This window comes from Tyto alba, unplaced genomic scaffold, assembly GCF_018691265.1.
Source record: "Tyto alba isolate M040663 unplaced genomic scaffold, T.alba_DEE_v4.0 Super-Scaffold_100000100052, whole genome shotgun sequence".
Lineage (NCBI taxonomy): Eukaryota > Metazoa > Chordata > Aves > Strigiformes > Tytonidae > Tyto > Tyto alba.
In genome coordinates this window covers 833,281-851,409 of record NW_024881264.1, presented here as the reverse complement: position 1 = coordinate 851,409, position 18,129 = coordinate 833,281, and the positions used below count along the sequence as shown (strand labels likewise).

The window sequence follows — 18,129 nt, the reverse complement described above, 5'->3', positions numbered from 1 at the left end:
GTGTTGTTGGAGGGTCTCGAAAGTTCGGCTATACCCGGATGGCAAAAACAACTGCCAGGCCCGCCCAGATCTAGGCAGCACAGGCATTCTGGGTGGAAGAGAAACTTCCGCTCATTGCGCACTTGGACCTTCCTCGGTCAAGCCGCTAGCCTGGGGCTGGACTATCCCACTAATCTTACTGATCCCGCTGGATTGCAATCTTGGGAAGATGGGAGTAGGGGACGATCCCGTGTGCGCCGCCCTGCTGTTGGGATTTTTCATTATATTGGTGGTGACTGTCGTTGCCATCGCGGTATGCGAGGGAATGTCTCGTGGCTGGTGTCGGAGATCACCTCCTCCCCCCAATCCTCCAAGATCACGAAGACAACTAAGACGCCCTCGAAACCTTGATGAGGTGATGGAAACAGACTTATAGTTCAAAGAAGAAAATGTTATTGATCAGAGGAGTTACCGCGCGGCGCGTGACTGTTGTTCTTGGACTCTTTCTGTCTTTCTATCGCTACCGCCCCGTGAGTAAGGGTAACAAGACATCGAAGGACAACATCCAAAGGACAGTGCTGATATCTTTGGTTCTTACTTTTTCTCTTTCTGATTGTGTCGCGTGGGACTTTGCTGGATTGTTATACAGTTAATTATTTCAGGTTCTTGTTTGCTAATAAATTGTTGATTATTGTTTACAGAGTGTCTGATAGTACGGTTGACTGTGCAGTTCGGCACACAGCTCGAATTTGCTTAACGCCAGAATAAGAAAAACCCTTGGAAGCAAAAATCCCCCTGAAAACGCACTGACTTCAGAAAGAAGAGGAAGCATCATTCTGATTGCTTGTTGCCAGAAGTGGATATGACGAAGGCATCTTTTTAAAGGTCGAGCCCAAATCAAGACATCTAACTTAGCTTCCCGTTCTCTCAGAGCAGCATCAGGGTGAAACATCCTACGTGGTGATCTGCTCCTTATTTGGACACCGAACCCAGCCACGTTTAGTAACGTGAGGAAGTGGAATGAACTGCAAAAATGCTACACTTTTCTTTCCAGAAGAACAATAGAGAATACTAATACCAGAACTTTACAGCATGACCCATGTTTTCCTGAAATCCAGAAGAGAAAGTGCATGTTCATAAATTAAAATACCAAATATTTAAACAGAATGTCTCTATTAGTATTGTCTGTCATTTTCCTGAGACTTGTTACATGTTTTTATTTTAAGATACGACTATTTTGAAAACTGCTACATGTATATATATTTATTCTACTATTTCTCTTTCATGATGTGTAGCTTTTTTATTTTTTTAAATTTTGCATTTGCCATTTCGATTAAACTGCAGGATGTTTTTCCTAATGAGATTTATTCTTCTTACTTTTCCCTCTTTTTGGAAATAAAAAGTTCTAGCAGGGGCTTTAGGAGGAGAACACCCTTGCTGGCTGCACCCCGTGGAACCCACCGTGGGGAGCTTTAGGCCCAGATGGGAGCCCGTAGAGCCAGCAGGACTTGGCTTCTGTTCTTGAACTTGCTCATCAGGGGGAATCTGGAGCTTTGGGATCAAGTAATCAGACTTCATAAAGCTGTAAAATTCTGTATACTGATAAGAGTAATGCTCTTTTAGGAAACCATTAGCTCAGAACAAAACGGGGGCTCTATTTTGTTGAAAGAAGCAGCAGAAGATTTGAACATTTCTTTTAGTGAACAGATACACTATACCTTCAGGTTTTTGTCTACCTCTGTTCCAGTTTTTTCTAAACTTCCCATGTTGGGGTTGGGTGGGGTTTTTTTTTCTATTTTTATGGAAAGCTTTTCTTTTCTTCTCCTCGTTATATGAAAAACTCCTAAATGGAGAGATTGTAGGTTTCACAGTCTCTATTCCCCCAGTTAAGTGGATCTGAAAAATATGCTTTGCCCTCCTTGCCTTTCCATACAGGGTAAGTGTTGCAAATCACACATATAGGGAATAGAAAGGCCATGTGTGGTTTATACAAAGTTACTATTTTTTCTTATAATTCTGGGTTTCTCAGCTTCTTTCAAGAACTCACAGGGAAAAGGTGCGAAGGGAAGATGGGGTTTCCATTACTATATGCCTGCACCTGGATACTGAAGGTAAACTAGGATAAACTGGGACTTTGAAAGCAGCCAACACCCAGTACGTGATGAAATTCTGAGATAGCCTGGCTTAGAGCAATGGGTAGGAAGCTAGTGCAAGGCAAGAAAATTACAAAAATCGGTGTAAACCACGAGATCAATACTGAAAAACTGCCTTTTGCCTCGGTTTTCTTACCTGGAAAGCAGGCATAGGTGCGGCTCTGCCACTGCCATGGAGCTGGGAGGTACACGGCTCTCGTGCACTGCAAAGGTGTAAAAATTTACACAGTAAAAGTTTGGTTAAACAACCAACGTATGTATTGAATCCTGCTTTTTATTATATTTAATGTGCTAAAAGTAGTAACCTGAAAAAAAAATCTGGTTTATTTGTATACTAAAAAAAAAACAGCTGTGAGAAATAAACAGTATCAGAACACCTGAAAAACTACTTTAGATCAAAGCCAAACTGGCTTCATTTCAGCAGCATTAATGCTCTCGGCGCTGAATCCTCTCCCCCCGTTTTGAAATGTGCCGTAACGCTTGCACCAATGGGAGATAGGAAGAAACCAACAAAAAATTCATGGAAAATATTTACAATTATTGATGTTTCAATTTAGTCTCCACAAAGCGTAGCTCAGGAGCCTGGTCATCACCGGAGCCTCAAGGCAGAAGGGCCAAGGGCTTTTATCTCTGCAAATATAAAACACGACAACTTGGTATTGTGTAATTTTGGTCAACGCTGTGGAGAAAAGGAACTTGGCTCGGGTGGGCGGTGTGAGGAGCCAGCCCCCGGCACGCAGGCGCCCGACCGGCGCTGCGCCACCGTCTCTGCTGTGGTTCCAGGCACCAGAGCCCAACTCTGGCTGCCTTCACATCGTTTCTGGCAACAAAAAAAATTAAAAAAAAAATGCGTGCGCTCCGTGTCTCCTGAAGTTCTCATCCAAGCTTGAGCTCTCTGCCCAAGGAGGGGGATGGAGGAGGTGCCAAGTGCTTCTCGCCCCTCAGAGGAGCTTCAGCCCTTCCTCCGGCAGCGCCCGATCTCTCAACTGCTGGAGCCTCCACGGCCGAAACCGCCTGCGGCCGTCCGGCAGGGCCGGGGCCAGCGGAGACATGGCAGCGCCCGAGGAGACTCCGTACCTCGCTTCGGTCACAGAGAGAACATCCACCTGCCTTCACTCCGTAAGCAGGATAAAAATAGCAGAGAAGAAGAAAGAACTAGTTGCCAAGCTTTCCGTTCCTGTCTTTTAGTAAAGTCTTTTAGCTTTACTAAAAAGATTTTACCATTGCGCTGGGGTGCACGAGTCAGAAGCAAGACAAGGCTTTTTCAGAAGCCAAAACCCCAATTTCTGCTTCATTTGATTGCTTGGAACAAGGTTACGCATCGTCACATACCAATAGTCGGTGTAAGCCGTACCACCTAGCTTCAATGCCAGAAGCATGCAATTTGCCTTTAACTAATGCAAATTAATGTAAATTGTAGTGGAGGGCTGATTTAAAAAAAAAAAAAAAAAATTCTTGGAACAGACGTAATGCAAATGTGTAGCTAAAAATGGCAGAGGCAGGAGCAGTCAAAACAGCAGCTCGGCGCTCGGTGCTCGTGGCGTCAGCCCCGCAGAGCCGCGCGCAGGAGGGCGGCAGCCGAAAGGGCTGTCACAAAGCTCTGGGAAGCTGCTGAATGCTATTTGATTTTTTAAAGTCTTTCAGGGGACAGGGTTTTAAGCAAAGCATTGCTGATTCGTGACTGTGTGTTTGCATAAGTGTAGCTTTAAAAAACAACAACAAAAAATATATATACTATTACTTGATTTGCATTTTTGAGCAATTTAGGAAGTTTCCTGTGCTGCAACTAAAGCTTTTTGCTTCTAGGTATTTACAGACTCACAGATGGGCTTTCCCTCACGCAGGCTGGGGGAAGAACGTACTGTGCTGCAATACTTCTTGTATGGCATTGTAAATTTTAAAAGGGAGAGTCTCAGAATTTGAAGGCAGCAAAGTATTTCTGCAGCTGGGACACTCTCACTTTCCTCACTGTTGCTGGAGAAGCCTGGCGAAACCATGGTCCTACTGAAGTAAAAATTCTGTCAACTTCTTTGAGCCAGGATTCGACCTTCGCGTACCTGAACTGAACAAGATGAAACATTTGAGAGGTTCTCCCGACAGCCCGAGCCCCAGACGTGCTCACACAGTGCGGGGATCAGTAGCGCACCGAATATTTTACTGCCTTAACTGGAGAGTACGTCTGTGGATTAAATGGGTTCGGCTGAGATGACAGATGCTGCACATTTACTGGTAACGTGCTTCAGCTGAATTTTGTACAGCGCCTCTTTGCGTGGTGTTGACACGAGTAACCGAAGACACTGTCACAGCAGTAAAACAGTCTGTAAAAACCACGTTTGGCTCAGTTCAGTTCAACTGAACCCCAGATACCGGCAGTAGTTGAAACCAATGACAGGAGCATTCCTTTCACTGCTTCGTAGTGTGGTAAAATTACCCAGGGGCTCCTCCCACACACCGCTGACGTAGGGCATCGTACGGTTTGTGACCCGGAGCCCGTCCTGCCCCGCGCCCGCCGAGAAACTCCTCGTGCAAGGTGAGCAGCACGCCGGTGCGGCGCAGGCTCCGCAGCGGCGCTCACCACCGCCTGCCCGCCTGCAGTAAGCACAAAACACCTTAGCAAGGAACGGCCGCTCGGCGATTAAATTCAATGGGACTGAGACTTACTCAGACTAAATTAATTGGCAAAACCAATCCACCGCGTAACGCACTGCTTCTGAAGCGCCGCGTGGTTTCCAAATGAAGCGTCCATTCGGTGTTGCAAGCTCTTTGCTTCTTTAAGGACTCGTTTCCAGAACTAAATCATTCACAGGGTGTTTCTGGGTTACCGGAGCAAACTAACTGGCATTCCTTCTTACCAGCCAGGCTCCTGCTAACTGCCAAATCAAAGGCACAGATAGGCTCCTCGTAACTTAAAAAATACCGATGAACCGCAGGTGAACATTTTGTCCACAGTCCATCCACCTGATACAGCTTACTTGGCAATAAGCCAGTCACTCAGATAAGCAAGGAGAAAGTTTGGTCCAAGATCAACGGTTTTTATTATTTCAAACTCAGGCAAATGTATTTCTGAAGAACACAAACACAATTATTTTCACAAGCATATTAAAAATATCTGCCTTGCGTGAAAGGTTATAATACCAAAATTCATGCTATTCAGATCCCAATAGCATAACAGCAAATTAAAGACATCTTCAGCTGTCTAGATCACTACACTATAGTGGACAGTAAGTAGAATTTCCTGTTTTTCGGGCAAACAACAATCCAGTGGCAGTGAATTTACCACAAAATACAGGCATTGGGAGTACGGCTACACCTAGCTTTGAAACGCCAAAGCAGATCAACTTCAGCCTCTCCTGTTGTCATTAAACTTCTCAGCTATTTTCTGCAACTCCAAATCCATAGCAGCCAGGTTTTCCAGTTCTTTTTCCTGCGAAAACATAAAGAGCATTTTACACATCAAATAAGGTTGGCAAATGTTTTGTTCCATGAAAATGAGAGGCAAAGACCGCTCCTGAGGCAGAGGTCTCCTGCTACTGACTGGTCCCTGGGCGGATTGCTGGGGGCAGGAGCACACACTTTGGAGATTTGTACAATTTCCTGCTTTCAACCCAATTAGGGCTGGGGAAAGTAAATGCTGCGAGCGGGCCCTAATTACAGTTTGGTCTTTTTTAGCTTCAAAGCACCGTTAGGTAGCAGTGACCTCCCGCTGCCGCGCGCAGTCACTTCTGCCCAAGGTGAAGGAGACCCTGAGAGGCTACAACCCTACGATCACAGCGGTCCTGGCTCACAACACACAGCGAGCAGTGTGCAGCGAGAACACCACCTCCACCTTAGCAGATGCTGGAGGAGGGGGGAAAAAAAGTTATGCAGCCAATTCTTGTTTATTATGATGACTTCCTAACGGCGTTTAACCTCTCTATAAATTAGCATTAAGCCTCCGCTGCTCCCAGCCCAGCTCGGTGCAACAGCTACAGTGACATACGTAAGGAGCAACCAGCTGCCTCGTCCAGACTCCGTTTTCCCGGACACGGAAGCAGAACAGGATGTCCACCAAGAAAAGGATTCACGTAGGTGGAAACTACAAGCACGAATCAGGCTTACAAATGCAAGCCAGGTTCTACTCTACAGTTACGGCTGGTAACGGCCAGCTGAATTTCACTCAAATGTCCAACTTAATTTTCAACCGTACGTTTGAAACAACCTGACCGACCAAGTGGTGCTTGCTAATTGCCTCTCCACTCCTGCTGCGAGGCACGTCTTTGTGTTATTAGTCTGTAAGACCCTAGAGGGAGAGGTAGGGCCCAAAGAGGAAGAAAATCTCCTTTCTCTTCCCATCCTGCAGCAGACAGAAGCTAACGAGGACGCACGTTGTCTTTACTTTACAAGGTACCACTGAATTCATTCAAAGGAAGCAGATTTTTAAAAATGCTAAAGATCTGGCTCTCTGTGTGAATCTTGTGTTTTTCCACGCAGAGTTTACCGGCTGCCCTGGGACTGGATTTAGAAATGTAGGTGTAAAGTCAGCTTCCCCCAGCTTTTCAGAGAAACACCTGTACACATACCTCCTCTTCTGTCAGTGGCCTCTGGCTCAGGCTCCTTCTGTCATTCCTGATTATGTGACGTTTTTTCATGTCTTCTCCAGAATTGTACAACTCTGGGAATTCGGCCGATTTCTTCCTGTAATTCAGGAGTTGTGCGAGCTGATCCATCTTGTTGTATTGCCTCTTCATATCGTATCTGTTCATTTTGCCAACATTCCTCTTCTCGGTGTGTCCACGGTTCAGAACACTTAGGATTTGCTTTTTCTCCCACCAGTCGTAGTCATCATATTCAGGGAAAAGGCTCTTCTCATTCAGGGTAGGCCTGCCTTCCTCCTTGCCCTCCGGAACCTGCCCTCCTGTGCTCTCCCTCTTCTCAACGTGCCGGCTTTTCCACCACAGCAGTGGGTAGAAAGGGCTGTAGGATGCCGTGGTTCTCTTCTCATTCTCTGCAGCAAGATGGCTTCCGTACTCTTCCCTCTCTGCATATCTTCCCTCCTCCATATTTTCATCTTCCATCTGATCACTGCTCTGAGGCTTCGTTTCCGCCTCCTCCTCCTCCTCCTCCTCGCTGTTGCCAGGGTAGCGCTGCTGCTCTGCACTGTCCTCAGTGCTGTCGTGCCTTCTGGCCTGCCCTTTGCGCTCTCGAGCGTGCGCTTTCTGTGACCCTTCATTGTCACTGTCCCACGAGTGGTATCTCCCTCCAGCACGATGCTGCTTCTCCTTGCTGCCACCGCTGGGATACCTGTCCAGCTCTTCCTCACTTCCACCTCCAAGATACGTCCTTCCCTCAGAATGGCGTCTCCTCTCATCACGCCATTTCTCGTTACTTTCCTCGCTGTGGCGATGCCTCCTGTTTTCTTCTTCACTGCCCTCCTCGCTCTGCTGCCACCTGCCCCTGTACTCCTCGCTTCCCTGGTCTGTGTGCCTCTTGTCCTCCGCCTCTTCAGACCCATGCCCCTCATCGTAACCGCTCCTCTCACGCTGCTGCTCAGACCCTTCGAGATGTTTCTGACGGTGGCTCCTTTCGTCCCAGAGATGGGCCTCCTCCCTGTTTGACTCCTCAGTCAGCTCCTCTTCCTCACCACCACGGCCCCTCTTCTCTTCGGAGGAGTCACCCATCCTGTGCTTCCCATGAGAACGTTTGGGTTTGTAGGGTTGCTCTTCCTCTTCTGTTTCTTCACCCTCCTCAGATTCTTCACGCTCTCGCTGGTGGGAGAAGTCACGTTCCTTAGACTCGCGGTGGTATTTTTCACGTCTTTCTTCCTCTGCCTCTCCCTCTTCACCCTCACGAATCCTTTTGTAAGGGCTCTGTATTCCCTCCTCTGAGTGCCAGTGGCCCGTGGGGTGCTGATCATTCCCATCAGGGGATTCCTCTGTGCTCGTGCCCCCAGAGTGGGACTTCTTGTTGAGAGCAGCATGCTCCACCTCTTCATCGTGACGCTTGCTCTCTTTGCTTTCTTCTTCACTGTGGTAGCTCTTCTCCTCTCTTCCAATTTCCTGATACTGTTTCTTTTCTTCTGTATGAAGTCTCTCTTCTTGAATAGCTGTGTGGTGTCCATCCTCCTCTTCCTTGCTTCTTCCTTCCCCCTGAGTAAGTTTCTCCTCATCACTTCCTCTCATGTACTTTTTAGATTTCTCTTCTGCCTGACTCTGTTCTTTCTCCGCACTCCCAGTATGATGTTTTTCGATCTCTGCTGGCTCTTTCAAATGCCTCACTTCAAGTTGTTTGCTTTCACTTCTCTGTCTGTCATTTCTACCACCTACAATAACAAAAGCAGCATAATGAAATAATCCAACTCTCCACTGAAGTGTTATTTCAGTTTAAATAGACACCCGGCTTCCCCAGAGTAGCAAGAAGATCTGGACAGGATTAATTTTAAAATCAGTCATTTTCTAATATTTTTTAAGCTTGCCTGGAAAAGCACTAACTAATTTTAATTTAATTAGGCATTTTAAAAGTTACACTGAAACTTCCGGAATAATTTTTCCTCTTTGTCTTTCTTCTTTGTGACCACATTGTTAGCATTCAATTAAATTAACTCTCATTCCCATTAAAAATCAATGGGATCTGGAGTTGTGTTCGGTTCTTTCAATGTCGGCTTTACCCATCATATATGCTTATTCATAAAAGAAGAAAACCATTTATTTCAAGCTATTTGAAAATATCTAGGGCTCTTACTGAATTTTGAATGCTCTAAACTGACTGAAAAAAAAAGAGAAAGAAATCTGTTACTTTACAATAGTTATGTTTAATCAAATCATGCTCCTTCTGCTATTTCCAAAATGTTAAATGCAAGTCTGACTGACCACATCAGTAACAGTATATTTCTGTGAAGATATTTCTGCTTCACTTTTGTCTGAGTAACACCAGAAATAGATCACAAATCATAAAAGTTTTCAGACAATAGCTGCACAGATTTAAAAATAGCTCATTATTTCTGAAAAGCTTCTTATTGTCTGATATTCTTGGAGGAGATCTGTCTAATGGCAAAAATACGGTCCTTAACGTCCCCTTCCAGTGTTCTTTCATTTTTCAAAACGTGGCAAATATTGTTAGTTTCAGAAAAAAAAACTCGTGTGTCACGAACAAAGCATGAAGAGTGATGGCATTCGGCATCTCCTATAAATTCGGGGCTGAGTTAGGTACAAATACATGTATTCCCAAAGACCCAAACCCACCCCCATCTGATGACCGTACCAGGGCCATGCGTTATTCCCTCCATAAACAAGCAGGAGACAGACGGGTTTCATTGCCTCTTGCTGGCAGGTAAGTTCAAGAGCCTTTTTATTGTTCTGTAATCAAATAAACATCCCGGGGCGGAAGAAAGATGGGCGTTCTGCAGTTTGGCACAGCGTCAAGCCGAACCACGCTTCCCTACAGCCAGTCATCAAGCCAGCCAGCAGGCGTGCGCCCCGACGTCGAGGCAGCTGAGCACCGCGCTGTGGGAATGAGCTCAGCTCCAAGGGGAGCGTTCAGCACGCGTAGCCAGACCTCTGGAATCGGGACCGCAAACTCAAATCACTTCTGGGCTGGCTTCCCTCTCCTGAGCTGGGCAGGGATTCAGCTGCCACCAAGCACGGGAGCCTTGCCGATTTCAGCGGCAGTTATCCGAAGCCAGTTCCTGCCCTCCGGGGCGCATTCAGCATGTGGGCCAAACCTGCTCGCATTTCCTGACCTCTCAGGCTACCTAAAGACTTTGTCTACTTCTCGCAGGCTCGCTGGGTGGGTTAAGTGGAAGAGCCACGTATGTCAGCCGAGAATCCCTGACAGTTACCAGGGCAGGCTGTTTGCTCTTCGAGCAAGACAGATGAAACAGAAGGAAGTCAGAATTCTGAAATTCGGAGGCACCGGTTTCGCACGGACTGAAAAAACAGTTCACCAGCTGGAATGCAAATGAGAACCCATCTACCAAAACCCTTTCACAAGTTCAGATAATGCTGTACTTACTCTTCTTCAGGATTTCTTTGCATTCGGGATTAATTGGTGGTGCATTCGGCTTAGATAGTGCATTGGACAGAACTTCCACTATGCACCGTGTTACCTAGAAGAAAAAAAATAGGAGAAAAAAATGCTCATGGCAAAAATGGAAATCCTACTTCTGATCCAGTTAGTGAAGAAAGCTAGTTTAGAATCAATATTCAGGCTAATATTTACAAGTTTTGAGTAATCCCCAGTTCCACCACAACTTTCTGTGCATTTGGGCAACAAGTGCTTTGGTCCTCGCTCCCATACCTGTAAGAAGAGGACAGTCATTAGCTCTTTTTATCTCCCCTTTGTTTGCATAGGTAACAGTCTCCTTTTGTACATTTTAAAATATTAAATGCCCTATTCAGTACAAAGGAGAGTCAAACGTGTGGTAACAGCACCCTACAGAAAAAACAACCAGCACAACACACGTTCAAAAGATGAGGATCATCCTGTAGGATCTGTCTAAATGAGGATGCTACAAAGGTGTTACCAGAAGTATTGCCTGGTTTGCCAATAAACCAAACCTGCCTTTATATCCTCTGCTAAACAACATGCTCCACATTTTTTCATGCGTGTGTGCTGTAGGCTCTGCCTCTTTTAGCACTTCACATTCAACTGGATCGTCTTCTGGAAGCAGAGGAAATGGATTGATTTGGGAAAGTCACGCAACCTCCTCTAATCCTAAGTGCTACCAAAGTAGCTCTTCTGTACAAATTCATGCAGAATGATGGTCAAGAGTTGAAGTTGTTGGTTGTGAGCAAGCACTCAGATCATCAGGAGTACAATCTGGGAGGCCGGATGGGAGGAGACAATAAAACAACAAAGTATAGCTGCTTGTCTATTGACTGTTTTTTAGTTACTACTAGGTGTTTACTAATCGAAATGATCACACTCTCAACCAGTGGAGAGGACCTGCTGTCAGGTTACAGGTGCTGAGAGCAGCTAATGGCATTTATTTAATCAAACAAGGTAAAGAATCTCTTTCCAAAGCAGGAGATGGGAGGACTGCACTAGAAAGTCCATTACAATAGATTGTAGATATTTAATCTTTCTTCAAAGTGGTCATCTCACTTTTTACAGTCCAATAACATGCACTATCAAATAATATTTCAGATAATTTTTCGGGCAGCTGTACAATGTAGAGTTTCAAAAGTACCACACAAGAAGCCAGTTTTGATTTTCATCAAATGCACCAAAATGCACGCAGGTATCTTCTGACAGCTAAAGGGACTCTCGAGTTCCACATCACCGATGATCTCTTAAGAGTTTACCCTTAAGAAAAACAAAGTGTTACCCTGACAGTTTAAAGACAAAATATGGAAAGCATGAGACTGATATTTTCTGAAATTTGCTTTGACATACAGCTACTCACCATTTCTTCAAGATGGTCTTTTTCTGATGGAAGTGCGCTGACACCTGGAAGAAAAACAAGTTATTACAGACTTATTAATCCTAGCAACGAGCATCACTGACAGGAGTCCTCAATCAAATTGGTCTGGTGAGATTACTCGAGTTTTGGGTTGGCAGTAAAGCGGACACGTTTTGCATTACATCTTTTCTTATTCAGGTTGGAAAAGCAAGGTAAAGTTGCAGCCTAGCGTGAGAGAAGAGGCATGTTAACATTTCTCGCACAAGAAGAATATACACCAAAAAGTAGGAAGCAACGCTTAAATTCCAAGATCGGAGCTTTACTGCAAGTCAGGTCTTCATGCAGTTGTACCTGTTTGGTGGTGAGAGAAGACAAGAAACAAGCAGAGCTTGTTTGCACCCAAAGAACCTTTTGGCTTCTGAAAGGGGCTCTGGGCTCCCCCCTCCCCCAACTCCCCAGTAGAAGACCATTCTTCATGGCTTTTAAGCAACTACTGTCTCAACCCTACTGGAGAAATCCTGTCTTGCCTGGATAGGAGGCAGCTCCTGGAGGGAAAGACAAAACCAGAAGGGACAGGAAAACTTCCATTCACCGAGTGGTCCATTATCACCCCAAGAAATAAGCAAAAAAAAAAAAGCAAATCCCAGTGGAAAACACTACTCCGGAACAAAGCGGCACAACCTGTCTCTCTCTGTGTCCTGAGGACACGTTGGGTAATTAACACCTCCTTGCACCAGTTCTGCTGTACCTGGTCCAAGGTAAACGAGTCCTGTGTCCAGCTCTGTGGCCCCCAACATCGGAAGGACACGGACCTGCTCGAGTGGGGTTGGAGGAGGCCACGAAGATGCTGGGGGGGCTGGAGCAGCTCCCCTGGGAGGCCGGGCTGAGAGAGTTGGGGGGGTTCAGCCTGGAGAAGAGAAGGCTCCGGGTGGACCTGAGAGTGGCCTCCCAGGGCTTAAAAGGGGGACAGGAGAGGTGGGGGGGGACTCTGGATCAGGGGGTGGGGATGGGACGAGGGATAATGGCTTTAAACTGAAAGATGGTAAATTTAGATGAGATCTAAGGCAGAAATTCTCCCCTGTGCCGGAGGTGAGGCGCTGGCCCAGGGTGCCCAGAGCAGCTGTGGGTGCCCCCTCCCTGGAAGGGTTCAAGGCCAGGTTGGACGGGGCTGGGAGCACCCTGGGCTGGGGGAAGGGGGCCCTGCCCGGGGCAGGGGGGCTGGAACTGGATGAGCTTTAAGGTCCCTTCCAACCCAAACCATTCTGTGATTCGCTTTGGGAAATAAGCTGTTGTAAATGAAACCTCCATGCTGCTTTACTTCACCATCACTGCTGCAGTATGTCTCCAGCTGGTTAATGAGCTTGGCTGCTGCGCGTTATTAATAAACCATGGCAATTCTCATCCACCTTGAGATTTGCAGAAGTGAAGTTAAGCAAGGCTGCCCGCCACACCCAAGTACACAGAAGCAAGACTTACCGCATGGTACGAAATCACAGTACACAGATGTACAGCTCTGAAGTTCTTACACAAGTCGGGATAATCTTAAATACACCTATCACCCTCTCTGCAATACTGCTTGGTTGGGACAGTGAGAGACCTTCTGTAGCAGATGAACACAAAGCAGATGATGGAGATGAAAGGGGTCGGTTTGCCTTATAGTGTCAGGAAAACTAACACTGCCCCAAGGAAGTTTCCTGCAGAGCAGACAGGAGCATGTCACCTTGCACTACTGAAAGCAGCAAAACCTTGCTTCTTTTCTGAGTGCGCAGGGGAAGCTGACATCTCCTGGAGCACTGACTCTGTGTGTAATAACTGAACACAGTACAATAATAACTCTCTTGGTATTTCTACTGTCCTTTATTTTTGCTCCCCCAAACACGTGTAGGAATGTGCTCCTCCAGCCCCCGCCTCTTCTCTGCGTATACAACTGCGAGCAGAGAAGGGAACCCACATGAGGATAGCACAGAAGGGATTCCCCTAAAATAGCACTACAGCCCTACCCCATCACTTCCCCAGAACGCCAGGTGGTGTGCGGAGGAGATGGTGCTATACAGAGCCAACCCTCTCCCCCATCTTTTGCGTTCAATGCTGACTGAGCCAGGCTTTAGGTTACTTTATTTACTAACCTAATATGCAAGTAACTACCACACCGCACAGAGCTGACGCCGCTGCAGCCTAACCTGCCTGCATCCTCCATCTGAGCACAGAGGGTAAGGACAGATGTACACATGGGGACAGAGGCTGGCAGCAAAGTCCCTTCTACTAAAAAAAATGTGTTATCCACTAAAAGGACACTTTCCCAACCCCACGGCGGGGGGGGGGGGTGGGGGGGTGGAGATGCTGCTCTTACGGCAAGAGCTGCTCACAGTCACCACCTACATGTAAGCAGAGGGGATGACCCACTTCATTGCCTCTTCTTGACAAGGCTCCTCTGGTCCTCCAGCCCATGAGAAATGATGACACGCACAAGGGCAAACATCTGATTTTATTCTTTTAGTGATGCTGCCACGACAGATCTCCTGTGAGTTACACCCAGCTGATAAAGCACAGAACAGACACATTTCAGAGCATCTTTTGATATTAGAGATGCCAACTTTGGGCCACCTCTTGAGCACTATGTCAGGGCTGCAGGAATATAAAGTCAGGTTGTACTCACTGCCTTGGCCCCTCTCATTCTAAAGCTTCTGTCTTTCCAAACTGATTTACAGATAGATTAATGACCATTAAGCAAGTGCTTGGTTAATGATGAAAGCTGACATGCACAAAAAAGGAAGCATTAGGCTATCATAACAATGTCAGATGAAGCAAATGGTATTAGACACCTGTCATATTAACCTGCCTGGAGAAACAAGTATCCAATCCATCACAGAGCCTGAAAAAAATATATTGAGGCAGCAGCTCTGCCAGAGCTCAGATAGGAAGCCCATGGGGAGGCAGCACGCCCCACGCTACACCGGTGCTGGCCACGCCAGCCCATGCCAGGTGGCAAGAGCCCCCTCGGGGCCACCTGCCAGCTGGGAACAGCTGGCCAACACCTCTGCCTTCCTCTCTACATGCGCGCAGGAGGGGTGAAGCCATCGCCCCAGCACTGCTGACACAGGCGGGTGGCAGGGCAACCACCCACCAGGCTGGTGGGGACACAGCAGACGGTACAACCGTGGGGTTTCGCAGCAGACACAAAGGCAGAGCGCACACTGAGATGGAAACCCTTCCCCTGCCCGTGCAGAAAAATCAGATCACAGACCCATGAAGCAAAGCAGAGGTCTGGGTTGGTTTCCCCTCCCCAAACCAAATCTGCCTAGGCAGTTACGATCAGTTTATTTGGTTTTGCTGAAGTGCTAAGAGCTGATGAAGATCACCAAAAAAAGGATGAGAAATGCAGGACAAATTCACGTGGCTTTTGCTTACATCTCCAAGACTGGGACGGATCCTTTGGTGGGTCCCTGATGAAACCCCCACATGGCTTTGTTTCATTAAAGCCGATGACTCAATGCAGTGCCATTGCTCATCAAAATGCCAGCAAAAACCCTCCCTAGGAAAGATCATGGAAACTGGCACACTGATTTGCAGAAGGAGCACTAGAGAGTTCTTGAAGTTAATGTTTCACTGATTTCCAGCCCCAAACTCCTTAGTTCATAGATTCTGGCTAACATTTGAAAGCAAAATAGCCAAAAAGGACATAAAGAAGTACCTTACCGATTTGATGGCGTGAACGGGAAAAAATATGTGGTAAAAAATCCCCACGATATCTGTGAAATAAGCCTGGTGAGCTTCTCTGGGCTGGGGTCTCTCCCCCCATCTTCCACCCTCCCCTGTGATTATTATAAAGGCACTTGAAGGTAGTCGACTTCATTATATGAGTTTCTGTACAAGTCCCAGAAGCGTTTCCGTGTGGAGACCTCTAACATACCTAAAGCCAAATATAGTCAACCCAGAATGACACCAATTCGTGCAAGAAATGATGTAGCACGCATAAAAAGCTGTAAAGGCAAGCGATCACCTCATCCTAGTGCGTTTAATCCTCATTTCACAGTGTGGTTTTAATATTTAACGCCGCATGCCAAAAAAAGATTTTCCGTTACGCTAAAGCCACAGACCTGCTACTTCACAACCACCTCCAAGTATGGAGAACCAGCTGGCAACAAGCTACCAGCACCGCTCGAATAAGATGACACCGAGGAGTCTGTGTGGAAAGAAACCGCTCTGGAGGAGAAAAATAAAATGAGCAGGAGGCGGGTGGCCCCGGCGCAGCGTGAGGGCTGAGGCCGGTACGGCTCCGGGCGGACCCCCCCGCGCCCTTTCCCCAAACCCCGGGCCTTACCTCACCTCCCCTCGCAGGGGCGACCGCGGGGTGACGCGGAGCGGGCTGGGCGTGACGTCACGCACCCGCTGATGGCGTCACCCCTCCGAGAGCGCGCGGGGGGGGGGCGGAAAGGAGGGGGCTCCCACCTCTTTTCAGAGGCAAAACCTCACCCCACTCCCCGCTAAACCGTCCCCCCCCGGGTGGTGGTGGTGGGGGGGGTTCTACCCGCCTTTCCCTCACGGCGAGGGCGGGCTCCGCCGGACCCGCCGCTGACGGAGCCCGACGGTCCGCGCTCGCGCCCCCGCTCACCTGCCAGGGCGGCGGCGCCCAGGGGGCCGAGCAGCGCCAGCGGCCCCATGCTCGGCTCGGCTCGGCTCGGCTCGGCTCGGCTCGGCTCGGCTCGGCTCGGCTCGGCTCCGCTCGGCTCCGCTCCGCTCGGCTCCGCTCCGCTCGGCTCGGCTCGGCTCGCCGCTATTTAAAGGGGGGGAGCGGGGGCGGAGGAGACGGGCGGGGGGCCCCTCCGGGAGCCTGCGTCACTCCGAGCCCCCGGGGGCGGTGCCGCCACCGCCCCCCCCCCTCCCCTCCTCCCGCCTCGCCCTCACCCCCGGCAGCCGCGGGACCCCCATCCCGCCACCTCGCCCCCCTCTCCAACCCCTCGGCTCGCCAGCGTGGGGGGACATTTCTCCCCGGCTGGGAAAGCTGAACTCATTTCCCCTTCCTTTGCAACCACCGCATCTCTTCTTCCTCCTCCCCTCCCCGCTTAATATTCCTAATACCCCTTTACAGCCCCCGCTCCGCCGCCCCGCCATCCCTTCAGAAAAGGAGAAAAGCAGGGTCTCCCTGCCGCTTTCTCCAGCTCAGAGGATGAGGTATCATCCTCAGGTCTTTCCCACAGTCAAAGGATGCTGAGCCCCTACCTACAGGGAGGAGGTGCGGTAATCCATCCCTCTGGCACAGCTTTCACAAGAAATCACCGCTGCGTTTCCACATCCCTTCCCCGTTAAAGCCTTTACAGACTTTTCTTCACTGCGAGGTTGCTGCCCCTTCTACTCAAATAGGTTTGCCCCACACACGGCAAACCCAGAACCAGAGAACGAGTGAAAAGTGGTCCCTGTACTTAGGTTGTCTGGTGAGTGAATGTCACGCAGTGTTCCTCATATGTTTTACTGGGGAAATCACGGCTCCTCGCGTCCATCTCCACAGGCAAACCTCTTACTTACTGTGATGATGCTCTTAGGGAGCCAGAGCAAACCTACAGAGATCAAGCTTTACATAATTTTCTTAAACAGCCCCCCACTGTCCCAGTTAGTCCTTGATGGACTGGAAAGCACAAATGACAAGCTGAGCATTCCACAGAGCAAGTCTAAATGCTTCTCCCAGTTCCCATCAGAGCCAGGCAAAGACATCGTAAGACTAGGACTTGTTTTGCTTTTCCTTTAATTAACTCTTAGAGGGCCATCTCCAAATTATGTGTATTTTTCAGTTGTTCTTTTTTGTTTGTTTTCAGCACTAAGCAGGTGGCCCTCTAATTGCCAGTGTTGGTGGAGGACAATGGATCTACCCATCAAAATGGCAGTTATCTCTATTACCATTCTGTGTAGTGACTATTACGTTGTGTCTTAACAATGCCAGGCTGCTATAAACATAAAGCCTTTAAACATATAAAACAGGACACAAGGACACAACACTCCAGTAAAACTCACATGCAGCTCCATCTGTGCATAAAGGGAGCCAGGAACCTGAGCTCCATTCAAAGCTTGTTTCAGAGGACAGCCTCGAACTCCAGAAGGCAAAGCCAGATACCTTGTTCACCTTGCATTCAGATAAGTTTCTGAAAAATAAAAGAACCCATGGCCACCATGAAAAGCAAATTAACACTGCAGCATCTTCTCTGCTTCTTCAACCTCCCTCTCCTTCATGTCAGTCTCGTATCGCCTATACAAGCCCCATCTCCATGGGCAGATGCTTCTTTGGAAATCACCATCCTTGACTGTGGGAAGTGGAGAACCTGATTCAAAAGACTATTCAAAAGAACAATTTCACTGGCTCCAGGTGCTCCATGTCCTCCCTGTCTGTGTGAGGATTCAGCCTGGCCTCAACCTCCTCAGCTGGTCACGAGAAAGAACTTTAGGTGAAACATTTGCCTTTTAAGCATTCTCTGCTTCCCCAGGTGTACAAATAGCACTCCGGTTATCCTCGTGTAACTGCTTCACTCCAGCATTTGCTTGGCTATACTTATCTTGGACACGACTGCCAAAAGGGGCAACTGATACAGAAGTGCTGAATAAAAATAGCAGGCTATTTTAGTATCTATGAGG

General features: G+C 47.9%; 1 protein-coding gene across 4 annotated transcripts; it reads right to left on the bottom strand.

The window, feature by feature from the left end:
- Positions 1-5,138: 5,138 nt before the first annotated feature.
- On the bottom strand, positions 5,139-16,254 carry LOC122154317 (secretogranin-1-like). 4 transcript variants are annotated; one of them, XM_042801825.1, is made up of 6 exons: positions 15,830-15,848; positions 11,512-11,555; positions 10,326-10,403; positions 10,119-10,212; positions 6,692-8,430; positions 5,139-5,556 (listed from the first exon to the last, which is right to left on the bottom strand). In XM_042801825.1, exons 2-6 carry the CDS (start codon positions 11,512-11,514, stop codon positions 5,473-5,475), a joined length of 1,998 nt encoding a protein of 665 aa, XP_042657759.1. In that variant the 5' UTR covers positions 11,515-11,555; positions 15,830-15,848; the 3' UTR covers positions 5,139-5,472. The 4 variants fall into 4 exon arrangements, with proteins under 4 accessions (XP_042657759.1, XP_042657754.1, XP_042657761.1 ...); XM_042801820.1 differs by lacking the exons at positions 10,326-10,403; positions 15,830-15,848 and adding an exon at positions 16,121-16,254; XM_042801827.1 differs by lacking the exon at positions 10,326-10,403 and having other exon boundaries at positions 15,830-15,853.
- Between the last annotated feature and the right edge of the window lie 1,875 nt (positions 16,255-18,129).

Bases quoted from the DNA above. Each gene is read 5' to 3' on its own strand.
- LOC122154317 (XM_042801812.1), bottom strand. From the start codon at position 15,361: ATGAAGTCGACTACCTTCAAGTGCCTTTATAATAATCACAGGGGAGGG. The intron at 8,431-10,118 runs GTAAGTACAGCA...TTGTTATTGTAG, and splicing joins CAAAGAAATCCTGAAGAAGA to GTGGTAGAAATGACAGACAG. The intron at 5,557-6,691 runs GTATGTGTACAG...ATGTTTTCGCAG, and splicing joins GGCCACTGACAGAAGAGGAG to GAAAAAGAACTGGAAAACCT.